This window comes from Antechinus flavipes, chromosome 2, assembly GCF_016432865.1.
Source record: "Antechinus flavipes isolate AdamAnt ecotype Samford, QLD, Australia chromosome 2, AdamAnt_v2, whole genome shotgun sequence".
NCBI classification, from domain to species: Eukaryota; Metazoa; Chordata; class Mammalia; order Dasyuromorphia; family Dasyuridae; genus Antechinus; species Antechinus flavipes.
The window spans coordinates 227,268,459-227,292,872 of record NC_067399.1 but is presented as its reverse complement, the minus strand read 5'-3'; the positions used below and the strand labels follow the sequence as shown (position 1 = coordinate 227,292,872).

At 34.4% G+C, this 24,414-nt stretch overlaps 1 protein-coding gene across 1 annotated transcript in view; it reads left to right on the top strand.

Annotated features, from left to right (window-relative positions):
- The window catches only part of EFR3B (EFR3 homolog B), a 124,101-nt gene that overhangs the window by 51,395 nt on the left and 48,292 nt on the right, over positions 1 to 24,414 (top strand). The window contains exons 2-4 of the mRNA XM_051976356.1: positions 11,266 to 11,342; positions 13,002 to 13,129; positions 18,136 to 18,286. Of these exons, the coding sequence (XP_051832316.1) occupies positions 11,266 to 11,342; positions 13,002 to 13,129; positions 18,136 to 18,286 (356 nt within the window). The remainder of the gene's footprint in view (positions 1 to 11,265; positions 11,343 to 13,001; positions 13,130 to 18,135; positions 18,287 to 24,414) is intronic.

Below are 24,414 nucleotides of genomic sequence, written 5' to 3'. Positions count from 1 at the left end.
AGAAACATTCCTGCCTTTCATTGCCCATTATGATCTGCCAAGTAGCAGAGCACACCTGGAGCTCTTTTTGCCTGTTCTTGATGACCAGGAAGTGATGTCAATACCAAAGGTTTTTTAGTCTCCATAGTCAACATCAAAGATAGACTAGTTTTTCCTTACAAGGGTATTAAAACTAACTTACATGAGGCTTGGGCATTAATATGTTGCTCATATTACAGTGGGGAATGAGATAGGGAATCAATAGGGATAGAATGGAAGTTGGTGAAAAGCAGTGAGAGCCCAGCTAAGGATAGGATTGTTTAAAAAAAAATCCCTGGATTTGGAATCAAGCCCCAAATTCAGAGACTTGCTTTGCACTTAGTACTGTTTGAACAAGTCATTTATTTTTCTGGGTCTCAGTTTCCTAAAAAGTAAAATGAACAGTTTAGTTTAGATGATCTTAAATCTTTTAAGTTCCAAATACTATATTTCTGCTATAAATTTGAAATAGGTAAAATCAGTTTTTATTTTTATTTTATTTTTATTTTTTTTGCTGAGGCTATTGGAATTAAGTGACTCGCCCAGGGTCACACAGCAAAGAAGTGTTAAGTATCTGAGGTCAAATTTGAACTCGGGGCTTCCTGACTTCAGGGCTGATGCCTTATCCACTGCGCTACCTAGCTGTCCCAATCAGTTTGGTTTTTATAATTTTCTTCAACAGCCCTTGGAGAAGAAAGAGAGAAATTGAATTGAGACTGAACTTCAACAGAGGAAATTCATTAGAGTATACGTCTTAGCTAGTGAAGTACCAATGTCATTGATGGTAATGGGGAAGTGTTTGTTTAAAAGAAAGAGTTAATTTTTGTTCCTTTAAATTCCAGATCTAGTCATGGGCAAATAACCAGAGGTGAGAAGGGTAAATGGAAAGTTGAAACAAAGGTAGCATGTAGAAAGTAGAGCAGTAGTGAATTTAGAAGCTAGCAAAGAAACCAAGAGAATATAAAGATTAAGGTATCATCCCTGAAGTCAAGAGGATGAGAGAGTGACAGGTAGGCAGACAGACAGGGACAAACAAGCAGACAGAGAGATAGAGACAGATTAAATTAATGCAAGAGAAAGTGAGGAACCAGAACTTACATGCCAACTTGTCTATGACATATTAGTAAATAATTGACTTTAAAAAGTTACATCATTTGAAAATTAGAGAAAAACAGAAGATAGTACCTCTTACAACAAATAATAAAAAATATGAGAAATTTCTAACTGAACAAATGGCAAAAGGTGAAATAGTTTAAATTACATAAAATTAGAAAAAGCAGTTACATAAAGATAAACAATGCAACTGAAATAATAAAGAGAAATTGTTGGTAGGAAGAACAGATCTCTTCCTATCTTTCCTTCCATCAGATATTAATTCAGTCCACAAGCATTTATCAAATTCCTCTTCTGTGCCAGATGACATGTGGGCTGATGGAGCAGTAGGAGGAAGACAAAGCTATAGATGACTGAAAAAAGTCAGCTAACCAAGATACAGATGGTAATGACAAAATTATGTATGACCAGGGGTGAATCCCCAATAGCTAATTGGTTAGATACTAAGTATCCAAAAGGAGAGTTGCAGATTATCAATGATTCTATGAAAGAGTGATTCAATTAATTGAAAGAAATGTGAATTAAAACAACTGTGAGCTTTCATTTCTTAAACTGACAAAGATGACAAAAGAAATAATTAATGATGGAAAGGTTGCAGGAAGATAAGAAAATGGGGAGAGAATTCATTGTGAAGAAGGTCATAATTGCCAAGTCTTTGGGGCTCCAGAACAGGGAAAGAATTGTGTGCATCCTGTAAACTCAGTTGACATTTCAAAAAAGGAAGGATGGATATGAGTATTTACTAAACATACAAGGCCCTATGCTCAGTGCCTTATAAGTTTAAATATAAATACAACAATTATTGCCATTTGATTCTCACAACCACCCTGAGAAGTAGGTGATGTTATTACCCCAATTTAGAAATAAGGCAAAGATTAAGTGACTTGCCCAGTGTAATACAGCTATTCAGTTGTCTGAGGCTGGATTTGAATTTAAGTTCCTGACTCCAGGCCCAATGCTCTCTATACACTGCACCACCTATCTGGAGAAGAGACTACAATTCACTGGTTAGGAGCTGGTTGTCATTCACATAGGGGCTATTTGTCAAGGAAGTTATCAGAAGAATTTACCTTATTAGTAAACAGTGATTTATTGGTAAAAAAAATTAATTCTGAGATCCTTTTCTGCTCTAAGAGGCTCTATGATCTTCTAAGATTTGTTCCTGATTGTCTGAATTTTATCAACTTTGAATGCAATTTGCTAATTGACTTTTTCAATTGTACATCATAGGTTTTTAGAGCTAGTAGAAACTAGGTAACTAGGTGCCATAGAGAATAGAGAGCTGGATGTGGTTTCAGGAATACCTGAGTTTAAATATTATTTCAGAGACTGAACTCTGAACAAATCACTCATCCCTTCATGGTCTGTTTCCTCATTTCCCTTACCTTTCAGAATTATCATGAAAAATAAGTGAGATGATATATGAAAAGCACTTTGTTGTTGTTCAGCCATATTCAGTCATGTCTAACTCTTTATGATCCCATTTGGGATTTTCTTAGCAGATACAGGAATGGTTTTCTATTTCCTTCTCTAACTCCTTTTACAGGTGAGGAAACTGAGGCAATTAGGATTAAGTGACTTGACCAGGATCACAGTTAGTAAATGTCTGAGGCCAGATTTGAACTCAGGAAGATGACTCTTCCTGACTACAGACCTGTAGTCTATGTAGCACACTATTTAGATACTCCATGAAAAGCACTTTGCAAACTTTATTTTTTTAATAATAGCTTTTTATTTTCAAGATATATGCAAAGATAGTTTTTAACATCCACCCTTAGAAATACTTGTGTTCCAAAATTTTTCTCCCTCTCTTCCCTTATCCCCTCCTTTAGACAGCAAGTAATCCAATGTATGTTAAAAAGTGTAATTCTTCTATACCTATTTCCACATTTATCATGCTATACAAGAAAAAATGAGAAAAAAAACAAGCAAACAAAAGTAAAAAAGGTGAAAAAACTTATGTTGTGATCCACATTCAGTCCCCATGGTCCTCTTTCTGGATACAGATGGCTCTCTCCATCACAAGTCTGTTGGAATTGGCCTGAATCATTGTTGAACTTTGCAAACTTAAAAACTATATATAAATGTTAACTATTGTTTTTAGTACTTTCCCCTCCCAATTTTACAGATAAGAAAACTGAGGTCTACATGTAGATAGTCCTTAGGTTTTAAATCCTAGTTATAACTCTTAGACCCATGGTATCCTCCCCCCTAAAAAAAAAACTCACTTAAAATAGTAACTGAATAAAAAATAATGACAGGCAAGGGGCAGCTAAATGGCATAGTGGAAAAAGCACTAGCCCTGGAGTTAGGAGGACCTGAGTTCAAATTTGATCTGAGACACTTGACACTTACTAGCGATATAATTCTGGGTTAGTCATTTAGTCCTGATTGCCTGACCAAAAACAAAGAAAAAAAATAATGACAGGCAAAGATCTTCCCACTGAGGAAAACTTATTCCCACTAGGCTGGCTTTTTCCTCTTTGAGTTAATATTGGGGAAACTTCGATTTCATCATATGTTGTCCCTTTAGATTTATTATAACCTTTAATTAATGGAGAAACTTCAGTGATTGCCATCAATGAACTTTCTTTGAATTTGTTAGGGATAATCCCCTTGAGAGTATAGTTGTTCCTCTGAACTCACTGGCCTCACAATTTTGTTAGTTGCCACCTGGGCCAAATATGTAATACACATATAATTTTGTTAAAATTGATTAGTTACTTTTACATATTAGCTTTAAGAAAATTATTATTTGAAACAAGATTTGAAGATAAATAATACTTAAGTACAGATTACCTTGTTGCTTTTATCAACTCTGTTCAATCTCTGCTTGAAACTGAATGTAATTGAGATTGAAATAATAGAGTAAACTCTATTATTGAGTAAAATTTCCAGAATAATCAATCCACTGCTGACAATTCACTTTAATTTTTCTTTTTTGGTATTGTCAGAAGCCTTCTGAGGCACATGAAAGTTCAGCGGTGTTTTGGACTAAAAAGAAGTTTGGCTTAATGCCAGAATTTTTCTAAATATTTGCTTTGCCATGTAGAAGATTTCATATATATGTATTTGCTTCATGACCTCCTGCTGCTCATTGATTGTACCTAGCCAGGAAATCTATTTGGCAACAGTTTGGCTTAATGTCAGAATTTTTCTAAATATTTACCTTGTCACATAGAAGATTTCACGTACATACATACATATATATGTAAAATTTTTCATGACCTCCTGCTGCTCACTCTAATTATACCTAGCCATGAAATCTATTTGGCAATAGATGGCTTTATATATCTTGTGTAGGCTTCCAAAAATGTCTCATTAGCTATTTCTTTTCCTCTACTAAATTAGACCCAAAAAATGGCCAAAAAAAGTCAGATTTTCTTCCACCTTGGCTAAGAAAATCTGAAAATCCAGTAATTATTTCCTTACTCAGTATAGTTACCTGGGTGACCCTGCTGTCAATTATCCATTGATTTTTCTTTGAAGTTCACCCTAGTATGAAAGTTCTTTGTACAAAATACAAAGAATTAATGCCAATTAGCTCACTTCTGTATTTTCTTTTGAAACCTATATTTATAAAAGGGTTTTGTCCTTTCTCCACCTAACCTTTATAATGAACAGAATAGCTATGAAATCAGGAATTTAAGCAGTGATCTGTTAGGATAAAACACTAAGAATTTAAAGCAATGTGTTGGAGGGAAAGAGAAAGAGTACTAGATTTGGAACCAGAGGACCCTAGTGGAAATTACACACTTAATACTTACTCTTTGTTTGATCTTGGGCAAATCACTTCAATTTTTTTCAGCCACCAGTTCTTCAAAATTGAGCCAAATAACCTGTGAGTTGCCTTCAGCTCTTCAAAACAAAATACAACTTTCCTCTTCTATAACATAATTTTGGGAAGATTGGACTAAATGACCTGTAATTCCCTTGCAAATCTTAAAATGATAATTTATGATCCATGTGACTTTGGGCAAATAATTTGCCATTTCTGGCATATTGCAGGTGCTTTATTAATGATGAATGAATGCAAGAATTAGAGACTAGCTAGTTAATGAATTGCTCAGGAAATGAAAGTGGGCCAAGCATAATAGCCCTTGGGCAGTATTGGCCCTTCCCAGACATGAAACCATGTAGAAAGAAGTCTAGAGTCTCCAGATATTATATGATGCCAGGAAAATTGGATCCAAAAACTTTGCAAATTGAGATTTTTTAGCCCTCAGACTCTAAAATATATCTTTCAATGTTGCTGGAGCTTCAGGGGTCTGACACAACTGGGGTTACTACTCTAGGGGCTCTGTTGCTCTCTGCTGGGAATTGGTAATGTGGCATGCAACTTCGCCATGATTAGGGTTAGGCTGTTTGGGAGCTAGTCAAACCATATTGTTTTGGTGCCAAACCAAGATAGACATGTACCAGTGATTAAGGAAAATTCCAGATGAAGAGATGGTCACTTTTCTCCATTCTCTCTAGGAAGCTGGGCTAGAAAGAAAGCAAAACAAAACCAGCTGTTACAATGGATAAAATGACTATAGTTGGAGTTATGACTTGGGGGCAAATCCTAACTCAGATACTGACTACACCCAGTAACTATGGGCAAGTTGTCTAACTTACCAGTTGCTGTTTCTTCATCCAGAAAACAGGAATAATAAAATCTAGGATCTAGGAGAGTTTGTCAAGAGGCTCAAGTAAGTAGACTACTATATAAATCTCAAATTATCATCAGCAGAATGTAAGCCCCCTGAGGACAGGAACATATAATTTTGTCTTCCAATTCCTAAAGTCTCATATATAATGTCTTAGTTAATACTTCTAATTAAAATTGAACCTATAACAATGTTATCTCTTCTCTCACCCACCCACCCACTCTTTTTTAAAGTAATTTGGAGCATTTTTTCATTTAATTGTTGATTATTCTCATTCTCATAACTTCCTGTTCATATCCTTTGATCTTTAATTTATTAGGAAAGGGCTCTTGTTATATATTTGAATTAATTGCCTATATATCTTGATTATTGAACCTTCATCAGCTAAATTTACTGCAAATATTTTTTTCTCCAAGTAAGTCTTTCTCTTCTGATTTTAACTGCATTTATTTTGCTTGTCTAAAAAATTTAAAATTTCTGCAATCAAATTGTCATTTTATCTTTTTTGATTCCTCACCTTTATTTGGTCAACTTTCCCTCTATCCATACTTGTGAAAAGTTTATTTCCTCTTCTAATTTATTCATAATCTGACCTTTCATATTTTATTCATGTATCTAGAGCTTATTGTGGTAATTTTATTTTAATTTTAAACATGATTTTTGTTGGATTACTTTTGTCTTCAAGTTTTCCCATCAGTTTTTGTCAGATAGTAAGTTTTTCCTCCAGTAATCAATGCCCTTCGATTTATCCAAGTTTAAGAAACACAAATACATGGAGTGACTGGGAATAAACTATGTAGAGTTGTGCTGAAAAAATTCACCTATACCTTTCAAGTCCTATCTCTAAAATATAGTCTATGCAGCATAATCTTGGACAGATCACTTAAGAAATCACTTAAACAGCCAACTCAATAAACTATGTCTAAAGATTAAAATTAAATGAGAGAGTTAAAACTAGTTCATAGATTTAAAGTTAGAAGGTGTCTCAGAAGTCCTGTAGTCCAATCCCTTCACTTTATAGAAGAGGAAACTGAGCTCTAGGTAACTTGCCCAGAGTTGTAACAGATGAGATATGAACCCACTATGCCAACTATGGTCCTTCGTTGAACCAAATTGTGCATTTACATCTATTCCCTAGACAGCAAGGCTGGGGGCCTTTGGCTGCAGCAGGATTGGCAAGAATGACTGTGTTTGTAGGATGAATGAATTGATGCCAAGTAATTATTTGACAGTGCAAGGAAATAAAGGTGAGAGTTAACAGACAACAGATTTAAATTTAAAGATGTACTGATGCATTTTTCAGGAAGTAAATTTCAGTATAATAGTGCATTGGGAAGAAAGCAGGGTTTTGAAACAGGATTTGAGTTCAAATTCTTTATATATAATTATTACATATATGTTTATATTATATATTAAATATATGATGTATAATATATAAGTAATTATATATAACATAAACATATACTAAATGTATTATACATAAGTAATATATATTATATTTGTGTGTGTGTATATATATATATATATATACATATATATGTGTGTGTGTGTGTGTGTGTGTGTGTATGTATGTATGTATATCTATAACAAGACCTTTGACTTCATCCATGGAAGGGAATGCCCTGTTAGAAAATTCCTCTACTACTATGTGTCTGTCCCTTCTCAGAACTTATAATTTTTAAAGCAGAAATCTTTAACATGGAGTCCTCTGACAATGAACTTGTATTAAAAAAAATTACATCTTTAATTCAACATAATTGGTTTCCCTGTGTATTTGCAAACATTTTGAAAAAGTTTCACCAGATGGCCAAAGGAGACCATGACACCAAAAAAAGGGTTTAAAACCCCCCATGAAAATTGCCTGGGAACATTGAGAGATAAAATAACTTGCCTAAGATCATATAACCAAGTGGAATTAAACTGAGGTCTTCCTGATTACCTACAAGGCTAGTTTTCTATCCATTGACACTATGCTACCTCCATGATGATACAACCTGCCTCAATAATAGAAAAATAGTTCTTCAGACATCCTTGATAACCTGATTGGCTCTTTTTGATGGCAGCCCTTGATAGAGAAGTGAACAAACATGGAGATTAGGAGCTGTCTACCACTCTCACTTCCTTTTAGCCCATTGGATTTAATGTTGTCTCTAAGAAATTCCAGTTCTTGACATAGTGTGGCTTCTGACTCATGCTTTCACTTGGATCCCAGTTGGAATGCCACCTTTTCCAGGGAAGCATCAATGCTCAGGCCCACAAAATTTGCCTCAGCCACTAGTCTGTGGCAACTTTCAAGAGGGAAAATCTGTCCTCGATCAGTATTTGTTGAATGCTTGGTTACTGAGGGAATATTTACTAAGTCATAAATGATCTGAAAAGATGAATGAAGCTCTCATGCTCAGGACTTGTGCTCAGTGAGATGAAGGATACAAAAGGATAAAACACAGCCCTGCTGAAGGTCTAATGGGAAGATGAAGGTAAGCAGTGTAAAGCAATAGAAAGGAGACCCCTGACACTCACAAGGGATTAACAATACAGAACAACTCACTGGGGCTATTGAGCCATATAAAGCAAACTCTTCACATTCATAGGTGAGATCAAATAGTACAAAATAACAGAGTAAACTCTGAGTCCTCAGGAGAATGGCTATATCAGTCTCTGTCCCTGGCACTAAGGAAATCAGTGAATACTGAAATGACAAAGAATAAAGCAGACAGTGGGAGAAGGGGGCAGAGCAAAGAGCTTGCTCTTATATTTTCTCTTTTTCCTTCCTTTTTCCCTTTAGCTTTTCTTTCTTTTCTCAGCTTATTCTTAGTTTTTCTTTCTTTCTTTTTTCCTTCCTTTTTCCCTTTAGCTGTTCTTTCTCCTCCCAGCTTATGAGACAGAGAATGATAGGGTGGGGAGAGCCTGGCAGTATAGAAGAGGCTAAACTCATCCAGAGGGGAGAAATTGAGGTTTGTAGACTTTCAAATTAGTCCTGATATTTCAACCCTATGGCATGAATAGTGAAAATAATATCATGGAAGGTTTTTAAGGACTCAGTAGCTGCTCTAGTGAAATTGTCCTATATTGTCTGGGAAATAGTTCTCCCATTCTGGAATTAGCACTTGCCCCCTCTTCCATGCATCATAAGTAGCCAGTGCTACTTCCATGCATCATAAGAAGCTTCATACTGTCTTCTGGTTCTCCAAAATCTCCCATTCTACCTGAGCCTGCCTTCCTTTTCCAACAACTATGATGCTGGTGAAAAAATTGTTAATATAATGATAGAAAGATGTTACATGAAGTGTAACATCACCTATTACCCACTTCTCCCTCTGAGCAATCCTAATAATCTCAGATGTCCTGCTCTTGGAAGCATTTATTCTCAATTAAGTTGAACTAAGTCCATACTGTAGGATCTACCTATCAACAAAGCCAGCTTGAGTCAGAGCAGGTGCCAAATGTCTTTTGATGTCTTAGTGTCCCTCATTGGGATTTATGGTACTAGATCCTAAGAAGTAAAAAAAAAAAAGAGCAAAATAAAAACAACAGAATAAAGTGGTTTTCCTAGCCTGGATTACTAAAAATGGTCTTATGACCACCCCTCACTATCTAATATGACTCCCTTCCCTTTTTCTCCTAAAAGTATAGAAATCCTCCTGTCAGTCTCCTGATGGGACATCCCCAGACTGGCAGGTTGTGCCCTAGTATCTCAATTAAAGACATCTTATTTCCTCACTATGATTGACTTTTTTCAGAACTCCATAATAGGATCATAGATTTAGAACTGAACAATATTCTTCAGAGGTCATAAGAAACTGAATCAAGGATGATTTTTCAAAAGTTCCACACATAGTTAAAAATGGAACATGAGCCCAATAAACCCCACCTTTCAACCCAAACTTCTGGTTCTCAATTATCCTTGATCTTAGCTATTCATTTGATTATTAGGTAGCATTATCATAATATGACATTCCTTGTATTATCAGCTGTTTACAGTTAAGTGGATAGAACTCTGAACCTGTAGTTATGAAGACCTGAGATTTTTACTTTAAATATTTCTTAGCTATATAATCTTGGGCAAACCACTTAACCTCTGTTTTCCTCATTTTCCTCAACTGCAAAATGTAGATAATATCAGCAACTACCTCTCTGAGCTTTGAAAGGATCAAATGAAATAATATTTGTAAAATATTGATTGTAGTGCTTGGCACATAATAGGAACTATATATAGTTCTTACTATTGTAAGCATGATAATTCTCAAACACAAAAGCAATTCATATTAATGTGTGAGTGGAAACTAAGTTTAATCATTGTGTTGAATTTTAAAAAGGATCTTTTTAACGCAAATTAATCTTTAATTAGTTGACCAGTATGCAGCTTCAGGCAAGTCTCTTAATCTCTGTGGGCCTCAGTTTCTTCTCAGTTTCCTTCCTGAAAGGATTGGGCAAGATGACCTCTAAGATAATTTTTAGTGTTTAGTCTATAAATTCTACAAGAAAAGATTTTTTTTAATTGTGAAACTTATTTATTAGAACAGCAATAAATAATACCAAAAATGAGGTCAGGCCAACTTTCATTAAGATTTAGATTTTATTTAGCCTCTTTTCTAAAAATGTTAGTGATACTTGTTAATCAAAAATAGACCTAAGCTTTCCCTTCTAATTTTACTCCCTTGTGAACAACCATTTTGGTGAATTTAACTCAACACACATTTATAGAGTAATTTTCTTTTTTTTTTTTTTTCAAAATTAATTTTCTTGATGAGAATGATCTAATAAATGTAATTTGAAAAGGAAGGAAGCTGTTGTGGGAGAGAAGAGAGGAAAATTTAAGGCAAAAAAAGAATATGAAGAAATGGTGAATCAATGCCTTAGTGAAGCAAATAGTTGGGCAGCCTTCCAACCTAAACCCTTTATTGTCTAAGAGAAATAAAAATTTTGTAGGATTTTTTTTTTCCTTCATCCACGCAGTTTTTTTCTGTGTGGATGGTCAAATGTCAGAAGAAAGTGAGGAAAGCCTCTACCATATGATATGCTGAAACTATGGAAGGATTTAGACAAAATTCATAGAGGATGGGCAAAGAATCTAGGTTGCTGTCTTTTTCCTTGAAGGGAACATCTAAACTCAATGAGACCGCAGATTCATTGAGAACTGAGAGGATGGAAAAGTTTGTCTTAAAACCCTCTCCCAGAACTGGGGCATGTTTTGGTGCGATATTTTCAGGTGGTGTTTGAGAAAGATCTTACTTGCAGGATCCCAGCCACTTTAGTACTCTGCATAGAGGCCTAGGTTGCCTGGAGATTCTGTTCATCTCACCTTGTTGCAGGTATTTTTTCTTATCTTATAAAAAGATGCCAGAATAAGAAATAGCTTGACATCCAGGGTAAATTATATGAAAAGCTATGTGAGAAAGCATCGATTTTAATCATGTACTTCTCTGTTCTCCTACTTCGTGTACCTGGAAAGCATTTCTCAAAGGTTCTTTTGTTCTCATTCCAGGTGTCTGTGGCTGTTGTGGTGCCCTTCGCCCCCGATACAAGAGATTGGTTGACAACATCTTCCCTGAGGACCCAGAGGTAGGTTGTCTTCCCCTCTTATCAGAGAGCCATAGAATCTCAAAGCTAGAAAGGATCTCAGAAGTCATGTTGTCCAGCAGTCACGTGGGCTGCCGGAGGCAGAGGAAGGGGATTCCCTCAAATCGGAGATCTTGAAACAAAGGATGATGACCCCTTGTCAACATATTATAATGAGAATTCCATTCAGGAATGGGTTGGGCTAAATAGCAACTTAAATCCCTTCAAAGACTAAAATTTCTGTGATTTCCGTAATTCATCTAGTCTTGTCTTCTTATATGACCCTACCTTTCCAATATCCCTGAAAAGTTGTAATCTATCTCAGATTATCAGCTTTCCATGATAGGTAGAACATGTGAACAGACCTCATTGCTAGATTTTCCATTGATTAAGGCAAAATCTGCCTCCAAATTCTAATTTTCTAGTTCTGCTTTCTGGGGCCAAGTGGAAAACATCTATCCCTCTGATCCATATTACTAGTTTCTCCATAATGCTCACATCTGGCATCGTTTACATGCTGCTATGATAGCTCCCCTCATCCTTCTGGAATAATAGAGCAAGCCTGAGTCTGGGATGATTCCTTGGTGGAGATCTCTTATTTTTGCCAGCATGTCTCCTTAGGGCTCTTTATCTCTGAGTATTTCTAATCAGACAAATCACTGGCCTGTAAGGAATAGGGCTGTTTTTGTGAATTTTATCACATTGAATTATTCTCATTTTTGAGTAGCGGGAACCCCTGTCTGTACTACTTTCCTTGTTTTTCTTTGTTTGGAAGGAGGGAAATAGCTTCTTTGCTAATTACATAGTAATAACATTGGAGAACTAATAACAATAGTGTGATATTTGTAGAATACTTTATGTTATCCTATTTGAATCTCACATCAACCATACAAGGTCAATTCTATAAGTGTTTTTAATCTCTATTTTACAGATGAGGAAAGACTCTGAGAGCTTAAGTTAGCCTGATGCCTGATACATAATAAACATTTAAATACATTGTATGTTATCTTAGGTCCCAGACATAATAAATGTTAGAGATAGGATTTGAACCTGAGTATTTCCCAGTTCCAAATCCAGCACTATTTTTCAAATCTACCATTCAAGCAAGAGGCTTCCTAATTGATAGAAAGAAAGCCAAGAATTGCATGATAGGCAAAGGAACTAAATCCAGCTTGTTGTGGGTAAAGGGATAGGGATAGGAGATAAATTCTGCCCACCTTTGCTTTAAAACTATCCTCTATTAGATATTTAGTACCCTTCATAATCCATCTTTCATCTGCTTCTAGACCTACAACTTTGATCATGAAATTATGTATAAATGGATAGGTGGATGGATAAGTAATATATACATATATTACTGGTCAGAAACAGGGAAAAAAAGTTCCTATTGTAAGAATGGGCAGGGGGTTAGAGCTTCTAGTTTCATTGTTATGCATTTCAGTGTTGACTCCGAGAATTATGACATTCTCTTTATACTCCTTCAGCTCAGACCCAATTTTGTAGGTCATTGCTAGGTGGTAAGATGTTCTGTCATATTTCAATCCTATCATCCAGTGAATGGAATGTTCCATGAATCTAGGTCATTTTTATTTCTATTTTGATTTAAGAACCTTTCTAATTGTAGACATGGTAGATATGATCATGTACTGTCTGAATTTACAGGATGGCCTCGTGAAAACTAACATGGAGAAGCTGACCTTCTATGCTCTCTCAGCTCCAGAGAAGCTGGACAGGATTGGTGCTTACCTCTCTGAAAGACTGATCCGTGACGTGGGTCGCCATCGATATGGGTAAGCAGTGAGAGGAGGTGGGGCACTGATTTCTTAATAGTTGATAGAGTATGGTTGGAACCACAGTTTGAGGATGTTATGAAAATCCAGATGCTGTAATACAAAGTAATAGCAATTTCTGAGATGACCAGCTGTAAATGACTTTGCTATTCTCAGTAATATAATCATCCATGACTGCTCTGAAGGACTTATGAAAAATGCTATCCATACCCAGAGAAGGCACTGATTGTGTCTACAGATCGAAGCATTCTCTTTATCTTTCTCTCTTTTTTTAAGCTTAATTTTCCTTGGGGGGTTTTATTTTCATTAGGGTGAGAGATCTATCTTTTCCTTCACAACTTGACTTTTATGGAAATTTACATAACTTCATGTGTGGTTTTTTAAATATGGGGATAAGAGTATAACCTAGAATTCAACAAAATTTAAAAACAAATGTAAAAAAAATTATTTTGAGTATAACTAGGGAAAAATACTAAAGAAAGGAAGAAACTTTTAAAAATTAACAAATACTTATCAATTATTCATTGATGTGATACCAGAAAGGCCTGAACTGGGATTCAAGTGGCTTGTTAGCTATCTCTTAAGTGAAATATAGGTTTGGGTTTGTTTCTATCACCAGATCTTAAGTGTAAAGATAAATTGGTTATCTGTTGATTGCATCATTTAGTATTCTTCCTTTTCCATGTATGTAGCTGTCATTGAAAGTACCTGTGGTCCAGTCAGACCCACATTTGCAATTGTCTTCTTCAAACCTGTTTCATCTTTAATTAATTGTCTTGGAAGTTCAGTCAACTTGTCTATATCTTAGCAAGAGGCATGGACAAAAGTGATTTTAAATTGGAAAAAAAATAAAATTCAGTTTAAAAAACCTGTTGATTGCTGTTACTGCCTTGTTATGACACAAGGGGCTCAAGGTTGCACATAAAGGAGTGACTATATATCCCAATCAACATTGCTGATGGATGGAGGAAATTGAGAAGATAAAAAGAAGTAAGATTGAAACTGAACTAATTTGACAAGATTGGTAAAATTGAGAATTGGGGTATAGGAAGAGACAGGTATACTTAAAAGTTGGAGTTCCTAGGGGAGAGCCCCTTTTTTAAGTGAATTATCAATGTAATAAATACAAATGGCTATTTCATGATTGGGGAGCAGTTCCTGAGATGAAAATCAGTCTTCCTTTTTTCTATATTCTGCTCGTTCTTTCTCTCTGAATTTCTGATCCTATACCTGTTCCCAGATCTTGGTGCCTATCTTGCCTTTCTTTCTCCCACCTTATATTCTGGTGCCTGCACAAGTAATTCCCATCTTGTTCCAATGTGAGTTCCTAGAAAGTAAAATATAAATCAAACCTTATTTCTCCACAGGAACATTATTATAATTGGAGGTTGCATTCATGACTAAGGCTTTTGCATCAAATAAATCATGAATAGAATGAACGTAAATGCAAAGATACCACAACTATAAACCCCAATTATCATTTAAAAGAGTACATTTATACTCCCAGTCTAATAAAATGGGCATAAATGTAGATATGTATTGATTATATGAGACACCCTAATGTGTTGTAAAGCGTACTTAGAACACATAAAGAAAAGCGACAGCATGCTAGCTAGTGTACACATTCAACATTTAATTAACAATAATTTTTCTTGCCTTCTTGAAATTTATAAGGACTCGGGGGGATGATTCAGATAGCTCAGATCTCTTAAAAAAGAAAAAAAGAAACTTAGCCAGGGAATTTTGAACCAATGCCACTGTCTGCCTTCTTGTTGTTCTTGTTTTTCCTTCTTCCTTCCTTCCTTCCTTTTTTTTTTCTCTTGTTGCTGATATTTGTTAGGGTGTGTGTGAGTGTTTTTTTGTATGTGTATGTGACAAAAATTTCTTCTAGTACTCTTTACCCTTCTTCTTTCCATGTAACAAATAATATTTTAGAGGGAAAAATTGATTAGTTCATAGGGAAAAAAATGTGAAAATATACACAAAATGTGCCACTCTCATGTACCACCCCATCTCTGCAAAAGAATGAAATAGAGTTGTCCTTGGAAACCATTATTATTCTTTATGATCTCCATCATTTATTTTTTTTAAATAATAGTTTTCACTTTTTCAAAATACATGCAAAGATAGTTTTCAACATTCACAAACCTTGTGTTCCATTTTTCTCCTTCCCTCCCCTCTCTCCATTCTCCTAAACAGCAAGTAATCCAATACAGGTTAAACATGTACAATTCTTCTAAACGTACTTTCACATTATTATGCTGCACAAGAAAAATCAGATTATAAAGGGAAAAAAATAAGCAAGAAAACAGCAACAAAAAATATGTGATCATGAATCTTTTGGAATTTCTTAAATCATTATATTGATCAGAGTAGCTAAGTCTTTCACAATTGATTATCATTATAGGATTGCTGTTATTGTGTATAATATTCTGCTCACTTCACTTTGCATCAACACATTCAGTTCCCATAGTCTTTTCTCTGGATCCAGATTGCTCTCTCCATTGCAAGTCTATTAGAATTGACCTCATTTCCACCATTTACTTTTGATTATTTTATGACTGTGATTCCCACTTACATTATGATAGTTACTATGTATATTGTTTGCTTGATTCTGCTTATCTCACTTTATACTTGTTTATGGTTGCATGATTTTCTATATTTATATTTGTCATTTCTAATAGCATAGTAATATTCCATTATGTTCAAGTACCATAACTTGTTTAATCAAACTCTGTTTTATAGGTATCTCCTTTGTTTTTAGTTTTTTGCAAACACAAAGAATGTTACTCTGCAGCTCTTTTTGTAGTAGCAAAGAATTGAAATTGAGGAATACCTATCAAGTGGGGAATGGCTGAATAAATTATAGTATATGATGTATGAAATATTGTTATGCTATAAGAAAAGATGAGCAGGATAATTTCTGAAAAACTCGGAAAGATTTCTATGAACTGAAGCAAAGTGAAGTGAGCAGAACCAGGAGATCATTGTACACAGTATGAGTAATATTGTAAGATGATCAACTGTGAATAACTTAGCTATTCTCAGCAATACAATGATCCAAGACAATTCCAAAGGACTCATGATGAAAAATGCTATCCATCTCCCAAGAAATAATTGATAGAATCTACTTAATCTAATGGCATACTATTTTTCACTTTTTTTTGAAGGGGGGTCTGTGTTTTCTTTTGCAATATGACTAATATGGAAATATGTTTTGTATGTTTGTACAGGTATAACCTAAGTTAATTTGCTTACAGTCTTAGGGAGGAAGGAGAGAGAAGAAAAGAATTTGGAAGTTTTTTTTAAATATTAAAATTGGTTTCTATAAGTAATTGTTGGAAAAAAGCAAAATGTTATTCCAAAAAATTGCTGCTATGAATATTTTGTTGCATTATAGGCACTTCTAATCAAGTAGTGCATTACCAGGAATTTATAAATATATATTTTAAAAGAATATTTTGATAAACATATTACAATATAACATTTCCTTTGTCATCTCATGTATTTATATATTTATTTTTCCAGGAAATTTTCCATTTCAAATTTCCTTTTTCCATCCACTCTTCCTCTAATCATTGAGAAGGCAATGAAGTTTTACAAATGAAGTCATGTAAAACATTTTCATATTAGTCATGCTATGAAAAAAAAAACAAAAAAAGAAAATAAAGAAAAAATATATGCTTCAATTTACACTCAGAGTCCATCAATTTTTTGTCTGGAAGTAGATAGTATTTTTCATCATGAATCTTTTGGAGTTGTCTTGAATCATTATATTGATAGAGGAGCTAAGTTTTTCACAGTTGATGATCATTACAGGACTGCTGTTGTTGTGTATAATATTCTGTTCACTTCACTTTACATCAGCTCATGTAAATCTTTCTGTTTTTCTGAAATAATCCTGTTCATTTTTTATAGAGCAGTAGTATTCTATTATAATCATATACTACAACTGATTTAGCTATTCCCCAATTGATGTGAATCCCCTCCATTTTCAATTCTTTGCCATCACAAAAAAAAATCTACTATGAATATTTTTGTGTATAATGGGTCATTTTCTTTTTTTAAAAAAAACCTCTTTGAGATACATAACTAGTAGAAATATTGCTGGTCCAAGTTATATGCACAGTTTTATAGCCCCTCAGGCACAGTTCCAATTGTTCTCTAAAATAGTTAGACCGGTTCCCCACTCCACCTACGATAGTAACTGTTTTTCCACATCTCCAGCATTTGTCACTTTTCTTTTCCCTCATGTTAATCAATTTAATGGGTGTGAGTTAGTATCTCAGAGTTGTTTCAATGAAGTTTCTCTAATTATTAGCAGTTTAAAGCATTTTTTGATATGACTATTGATAACATTGATTTCTTCCTCTGAAAACTGCTTGTTCATGTTATTTAACCATTTATCAATATTTTTTTACAACTGGCTCAGTTGAATACTAGTAAAGTACTTTGTAAACTTTAAAGTGCTATAGAAATGCTACCATCATCATAATGACTACTTTCCTGTGGGTCAGGGTCTTTATATTTCACATTTCTTGAATCCTGGGCAAGGGAATGGTTGTAGACATCCTGACACCATCTCGGCCGTCAAGTTGATTGTTACAGGAAGAAACTAAGTTGTATGATTCTTCCATTCCTTTAAATTTTAACTTAGAATTTCTTTGATTGGCATGTAAATGTTAGGAATTACTCAGATGCCTCCATAATCAAAACAATGTAAATGTTCCCTTCAATAATACCATGATTTTCAAATTCTTTGAGATGATCTTGAATGATATTGGAAGACATTTAGAGTTAATATTTCTGATTCCTGTAATCCTCTGTATCTCTATCAAGTAGTATGTCTCATCTATTGGAGTTGGAATAGGAAGACATATGTAAACCTACTGTCACCTGGGAACTACTTCACACTTCCAAGACCAGGACAAAATCTATTGGGGCATTGAAGGCATTGAAAAGAGCATCTAGAGTGCAGTAATATCCTTGATACTTCTTTTCTCCAGCTATGTGTGCATCGCAATGGAGGCTCTGGACCAGCTGCTTATGGCCTGCCATTGTCAGAGCATCAACCTTTTTGTAGAAAGCTTCCTCAAGATGGTGGCCAAGCTTTTGGAGTCTGAGAAGCCCAATCTGCAGATCCTAGGCACAAATTCAGTAAGCAAAACCTGAAGGAAGTGGGAATGGGAGAGTTGGGTAAGGCACAGAGCTTGTTTGGGTGTTCCAGATACCATGAAAGGTAAGGAGCAAGACACTTGCTCAGATTTCTTTAAAAATTTTTTTTCTCATCACCAAGTTCAGTTCTCCATTTCCTGACCCTGATCAGGGTACACTTACTGATCAGTATTTATTGAGTGTCTGCTATGTGCCAGGTATTGTGCTAAATGCTGGGAATTTTAAAAAAAAAATGAAAATTTCAGCTTACAATTTGATTATGGAGACAATATAAAGAAGCAAGCTACCTGTGGGATAAAGAGTAAGTGATTAACAAAGGGAAAGCATTGGAATTAAGAAAGATTGGGAAAGGCTTCCTATAGTAGGTGGGCTTTTAGTTGAGACTTAAAGGAACTCTTGTTTGCCATATCCATAATAAATTGGGAAGTGATGACTGACCCATCCTTTTTGAAGTTAAATAGATGAATGTCCTTGGGATACTTGTCCATGAAATATATGTACTAAGACAGTATTGGAGAAAAAAAATCTACTGTAAGGTTATAAGAACTAGAATTTAGTTCAGACTGTTGCTAACAAGCTGGACAAGTCACTCCATATCTGTCTATTCATCTTTAATATGACAAGGATAGGGGAGAAAGTTTGGGGCTAGATTCGCTTTGTTTTAAGATTCTCTCACTCAGTTTCTATTACTACCATTTCTATGTCTTTGTTTTTGCCTTACAAGGGCATGATGATCAAATTACATATTCATCTCAATAAAATGGGTGTAGGAGAGAAAGGGAACAATCATTTAAGTTTCAATTATATACCAAATAAATCAGTTAAGTTCATTCTTGAAAAGAACCAAAATGACATCTCTATGTCAGAGTCAAGTAAATGTGATCAGCTGTGGCTGATCTGAGCAATACAAGCTTGGATTGCTTTGCCACAAGTTGGATGCAAATGGTCCCTATGAATATTTGGGCAGGTTTCCTAACTTTGTGATATCTATCTGTACCTAGAGAGATACACAGTGGATAGAAGTCAAGAAGATTCATCTTCCTGAGTTCAAATCTGGCCTCAGACCTTTGCTAGTTAGATGACTCTGGACAAGTCGCTTTACCCTGTTTGCCTCAGTTTCCTCATCTGTAAAATGAACTGGAGAAGGAAATGACAAACCATTCCAGTATCTTTGACAATAAAACTCCCAAATGGGGTCATGAAGAGTTAAATACAACTGAAAAACAGCTGAACAACAATAACAAATATAAAAGGCTTAGACTTCTGGTTAAGTTTTTCTGAGTTAATACATGTTTCAGCTGTAAGCAAATCATAGAATTTAGGGTCCAGGGATGTTATCTAATCTAACCCCTACCGATGAGGAAACTGAAAGTCCAAAAAGGTTGAAGTATTTGTCCAAGATCAGAGAGGCAGTAAGGAGCAGAGAGAAGATTTGAGTTAAAGTCAAAGTAGACTGCAAATCAAGTACTCTTTCCATCAACCAAACTATTATTTTGCCTGGGACAAGTAATTAATTTACTTCATTCCATCATTGTTTGGGTTAGTAATAGGTTGAATAAATAAGTAAGAATTGAGGAAACCAATGGTTGAGAAAGGGAATAGGAAAAAGGTTAAGTGATCAACAAATTGACCACCAAATGTTGATAAGGCTACATCCACACATGCACACATACTTACAAACCTGCAGGCAAGGTCTTATGACCTTGGCCTATCTAATGACCATTCTCTCACATAAAATAATCACCAATAATAATCATTCAACAAATATTTTTAATGATAGCTTTTTATTTTCAAAATACATGCAAAGATAGTTTTCAACATTTATCCTTGCAAAACCTTGTGTTCCAAATTTCACCCACTCCACTCCTCTAGACAGCAAATAATCCAATATAGATTAAAAATGTGCAGTTTTTCCAAGCATATTTCCACATTTGTCATGCTACACAAGAAAAATCAGATCAAAGAGAAAAAAATGAGAAAGAAAAGAAGCATGCAAAAAAAGATAAAAATATTATTCAACAATTATTTATTAAGCACTGACTACATATCAGGCACTGGCTAGCTATTAAGAAAACCAAATCAAAAGTGAAACAATTCCTGCTCTTAATAGAGGTAGGGGGCTAAGCCTCTGTGATTTCTTTGACATAAAGAGCTCCCAGAGTTGGGGGTGAGTGGGTTGGGGGATTTCTTTGATTGTGAATGAACATATCAATAATTAGTATTTAGAAAGGTGGAAAGGATTATAAAGGCGACCTAGTTCAGGGATCTCTAATCTGTGGCCCACTGCTCTTAAGTTGTTGCAGCCCTCCAGTCATATTATGTAGCTAGAATTCTGGGCAAGAAGTCAGGAAATAACTAGGTAGCACAATAGGTAAATAAAATTCTGGGAATGAAGTCAAATATGACTGTGGACACTCACTAGCTTTGTCACTTAAGCTCTGTTTGCCTGAGTTTCCTCAATTATAAAATGGAAAACACAATAGTGCCTTACTCCACAAGGCTGTTTCAAGAATAAAATGAGATAATTTATATCAAATATCAAATAAGATATTTATAAAGTGCTTAGTACTGAGCCTGGTACACGATGTTGTTGTTCAGTTATGTCTGACTCTCTGTGACCCCATTTGGGATATTCTTGGCAGAGATACTGGAGTAATTTGCATTTTCTTCTCCAGTTCATTTTATAGATCAAGAATTGAGGCAAACAAGCTTCAATGACTTGCCCAGGGTTACAAAGCTAATAAGTGAGTTGAGATTTGAACACAGGAGTTCAAAAAGGAAGGCGTCTTACTGACTCCACACTCTATCTACTGTACCACCTAGAGGCCCCATACTTTTGCATAAGATTTACTTTAATATAAATCAGTACATGCCATGTTCATTTTTTTCTTCTTTTTTTTCTCAAGGTTTTTCCATTTCATTTTGATTTTTCTCTCTCAATATTATTCATGTGGAAATACATAAAAAATGAATGTACATGTATAGCAAAAAAAATTGCTTCATTTTAATACGTGATATACTCTTGATTAAAATATTTATATTTTTAAAAATCTTAAGCAAATATTTTATTAATGATTATGCTTAGGGAAGACTTTAAAAGAAATAAATTCAGAAGACGAAGAGATACAGGATATAGCCTAACATATTAACTCTTCAGCATTTTTAGTAATTAACTAATTTCTCTTTAAAAAAAAAAAGGAAGCCTTGTTTTCATTCCTTTGGTTAGCTTTGTATTAAAAATCTTCCTAACAAATGTGTATGGAAGAATTGCACATGCTTAACATATATTGTATTACTTGCTGTCTAGGGGAGGAGATAGGAGAAAGGAAGGGAGAAAAAAAAATTGGAACACAAAAGTTTTATCAGGATGAATGTTGAAAACTATGCATATGTTTTGAAAATAAAAAGCTTTAAAATTTTTTAAAAATCTTCCTAACACCCCTTTCCTCCAAGCAATTTGTGCTGACCTCTACTAGCTTTGCAATGGTTTAGCATTAAATTAGCCTTAGAAGCTTTTCTAGCCCCTATCCTGCTCTTTTAGTTTGTCCTTTATTTGATTACCACAAGGAAGGTATTGCCAGGAAAGAAGAAAAGCCCCCACAACATTTCAATATCTCTCTTTCCAACTTCCAGCATGATGACCTTTCTAGATTATTTCTATGGAGAAAACACATTCTCCTTGGGAACAATAGCATTCCATATTTTATTTTTCCCCAGCCAGCAGAAGGAATTTTTCTATATTTTTTAACTGCTAATGAAACCCTTTTCTCCCTTTTCTTTCTTTTCCTTGGAGCTACCTGTGCACAAATGTTTTGACATTTATATACAGTAGCTAGGGATCCATACAGTTTTAAAGTTAACAAAGGATTTTGTGTACATTGTCTTATTTGAGCATCACTAATATCAGTGGTTGACATTTATAAAACACTTTGAGATTTACTAAGCACTTTATATACATTGCCTCATTTAATCCTTATAAGCAGAGTACAAAGTCGATAGTTATTATAATTCTTTATTTCACATGCAAATGATGCTAGGCAAGATTAGGCTAGTCAGTAGAAGACCAGGGATTTGAATCTAGATCCCAATGAGATCACTGTTATTCTCTTAGAGGTGATAAAAGACATCACCTACATTATCCAAAGTATTCTTCCTTCCTTCCTCTACCAAAGAGAAAGCCTTTATAATAAAGATTTTTAAAATGGGGGAAGGGAATGGTTTTAAAAAACTCACCAATGTAGCACAGTAGTCTGATGTATGAATGAAGTGGACAGAATGTATAAGAGGAAACAAGATTTTTAATTATTGTTAATTAATCCCATATTTAATCATTACCAAGTAAATGATTAAATATGGGAGATGAAGGAGAGGGAAATGTTGATGGTTCTAAGATTGTGTTGGGTAATAGCAGGCCATAGTGGTCCAAGAGAGGTCAGGAATGAGACTTTTTGCCTAGACTGATGTCAAGAACATCATTTCTTTGGGTATAGAAAAGGACTCATAATATAGCATCTCTACTTGCTTCAGTATAGATATGGGTGTATATATGGTTCTATATAAATATGAGTGTAGAACATCGCAAATAATATCTGATTTTTTTGATTTATTGGTTAATTTCACTGAATATTTTTTCTCTATTTTTTAAAATAAAGGATTGCTTTTTGGAAGAGGGAAGAATAAATATATTTGGAAATATAGATAATGTTAAGAAAAGATATATAAAATATAAAGAATGTTTAAAAAAGTTAAAATGTTAAAAAAATTTAAAAATTGAAATGTAAAAGTAATACATTATAATATATTATAAAAATCATATTGTATTCTGGTAGAGAATTTAGGAAATAATCTACTCCAATATCCTCATTTGCTGATAAGAAAATTGAAATTCAAATGTTAAGGGATCTGCCTAATGTTACATGGCTGCTAGTAAGTACCAGAGTCAGAAATGTCTTCCAGGACCCAGTACAATTTTCTCATGAACCATTCTGCTTTACATCTAGATGGAAATATGCAGGAGAGGAGAAAGGAGCAGAAACTAGAATTGCAACTAAGCCGAAAGTTTAGGTTCTCTTTTTTTTTTTTTTAAGTTTAGGTTCTAAGGTATAAATTGAAAAAGGCAAGAACAAAACAGTCAATACAAATAGCCCTACAAAAAAGGGTTGAGATGAATGCTCCTAAGCCCAAACTATATGATCTCTTTTAGGTTTTATGCCTTTCATATATCTATAAGTCTTAAAGGGCTAGCATCTATAAAGAAAAGGTAGAATTCCCAAGAGCTTTGAATTATGGCAGGAGACTGAGGACTAGATCTTCTGGGAAGCTAAACATAAGCATAAATAATCTATTACTGTTTTGTAAAACTATACCAACAATTTGCTTCACATAACACTGAGATTTAAAAATGACCATGACTCTATAAGATTCATGAAAAGTGGGTAATTATTATCCCCATTTAACAGAAGGGGAAACTGAAGGCTTAACTATTTGCTCCCAATCTAAGAAATTCTCTTTTCACTTCTCCCTGTTGGATTTAGTGAAAAGAATACTGATTTTATAATCATAAGATATAGTCTTAAATTCATAGTCTTCTCCTGAAGCTTTTGTGCCTCTGTGACCCTGAGCAAATCAATTAACTTAATCATTTAATCTCTAGATTAAATCTGCCTCTAGATCTGCCCTCTATTCACTGTGACATCAATTACTTGGCAAAATTGCTTTGTATATACATCATATTTACTTGGGGATAATTTGTTTTCTTCCTCCTTCCTTCCAGTAGAATGGAAGTTTCTTGAGGACTTGTTTTTATATCCCTGATGAATCATAATAGGCCTAATAAAATTTTGTTGATTAATGAAGGGGTTGAAGATTCAAATGTTTATTAAATTGAATAGAATTATCTCTTCCACATCATGACTTTCCCCATCAGGGTTTCAAAATATTGTGTGTTGGCATAAGAAATTTAATGGGAATTTTCTGAGGTTTTGCAGAAGGTCAGCAGGTGACACAGAAAAAGATTAGAAACTCAGAAATGCATAAAATTTATATATAATCTTGTATTATGTCAACATATTTTATCTTTTAATACCATCCATAATTTAGACTTTTCTGGT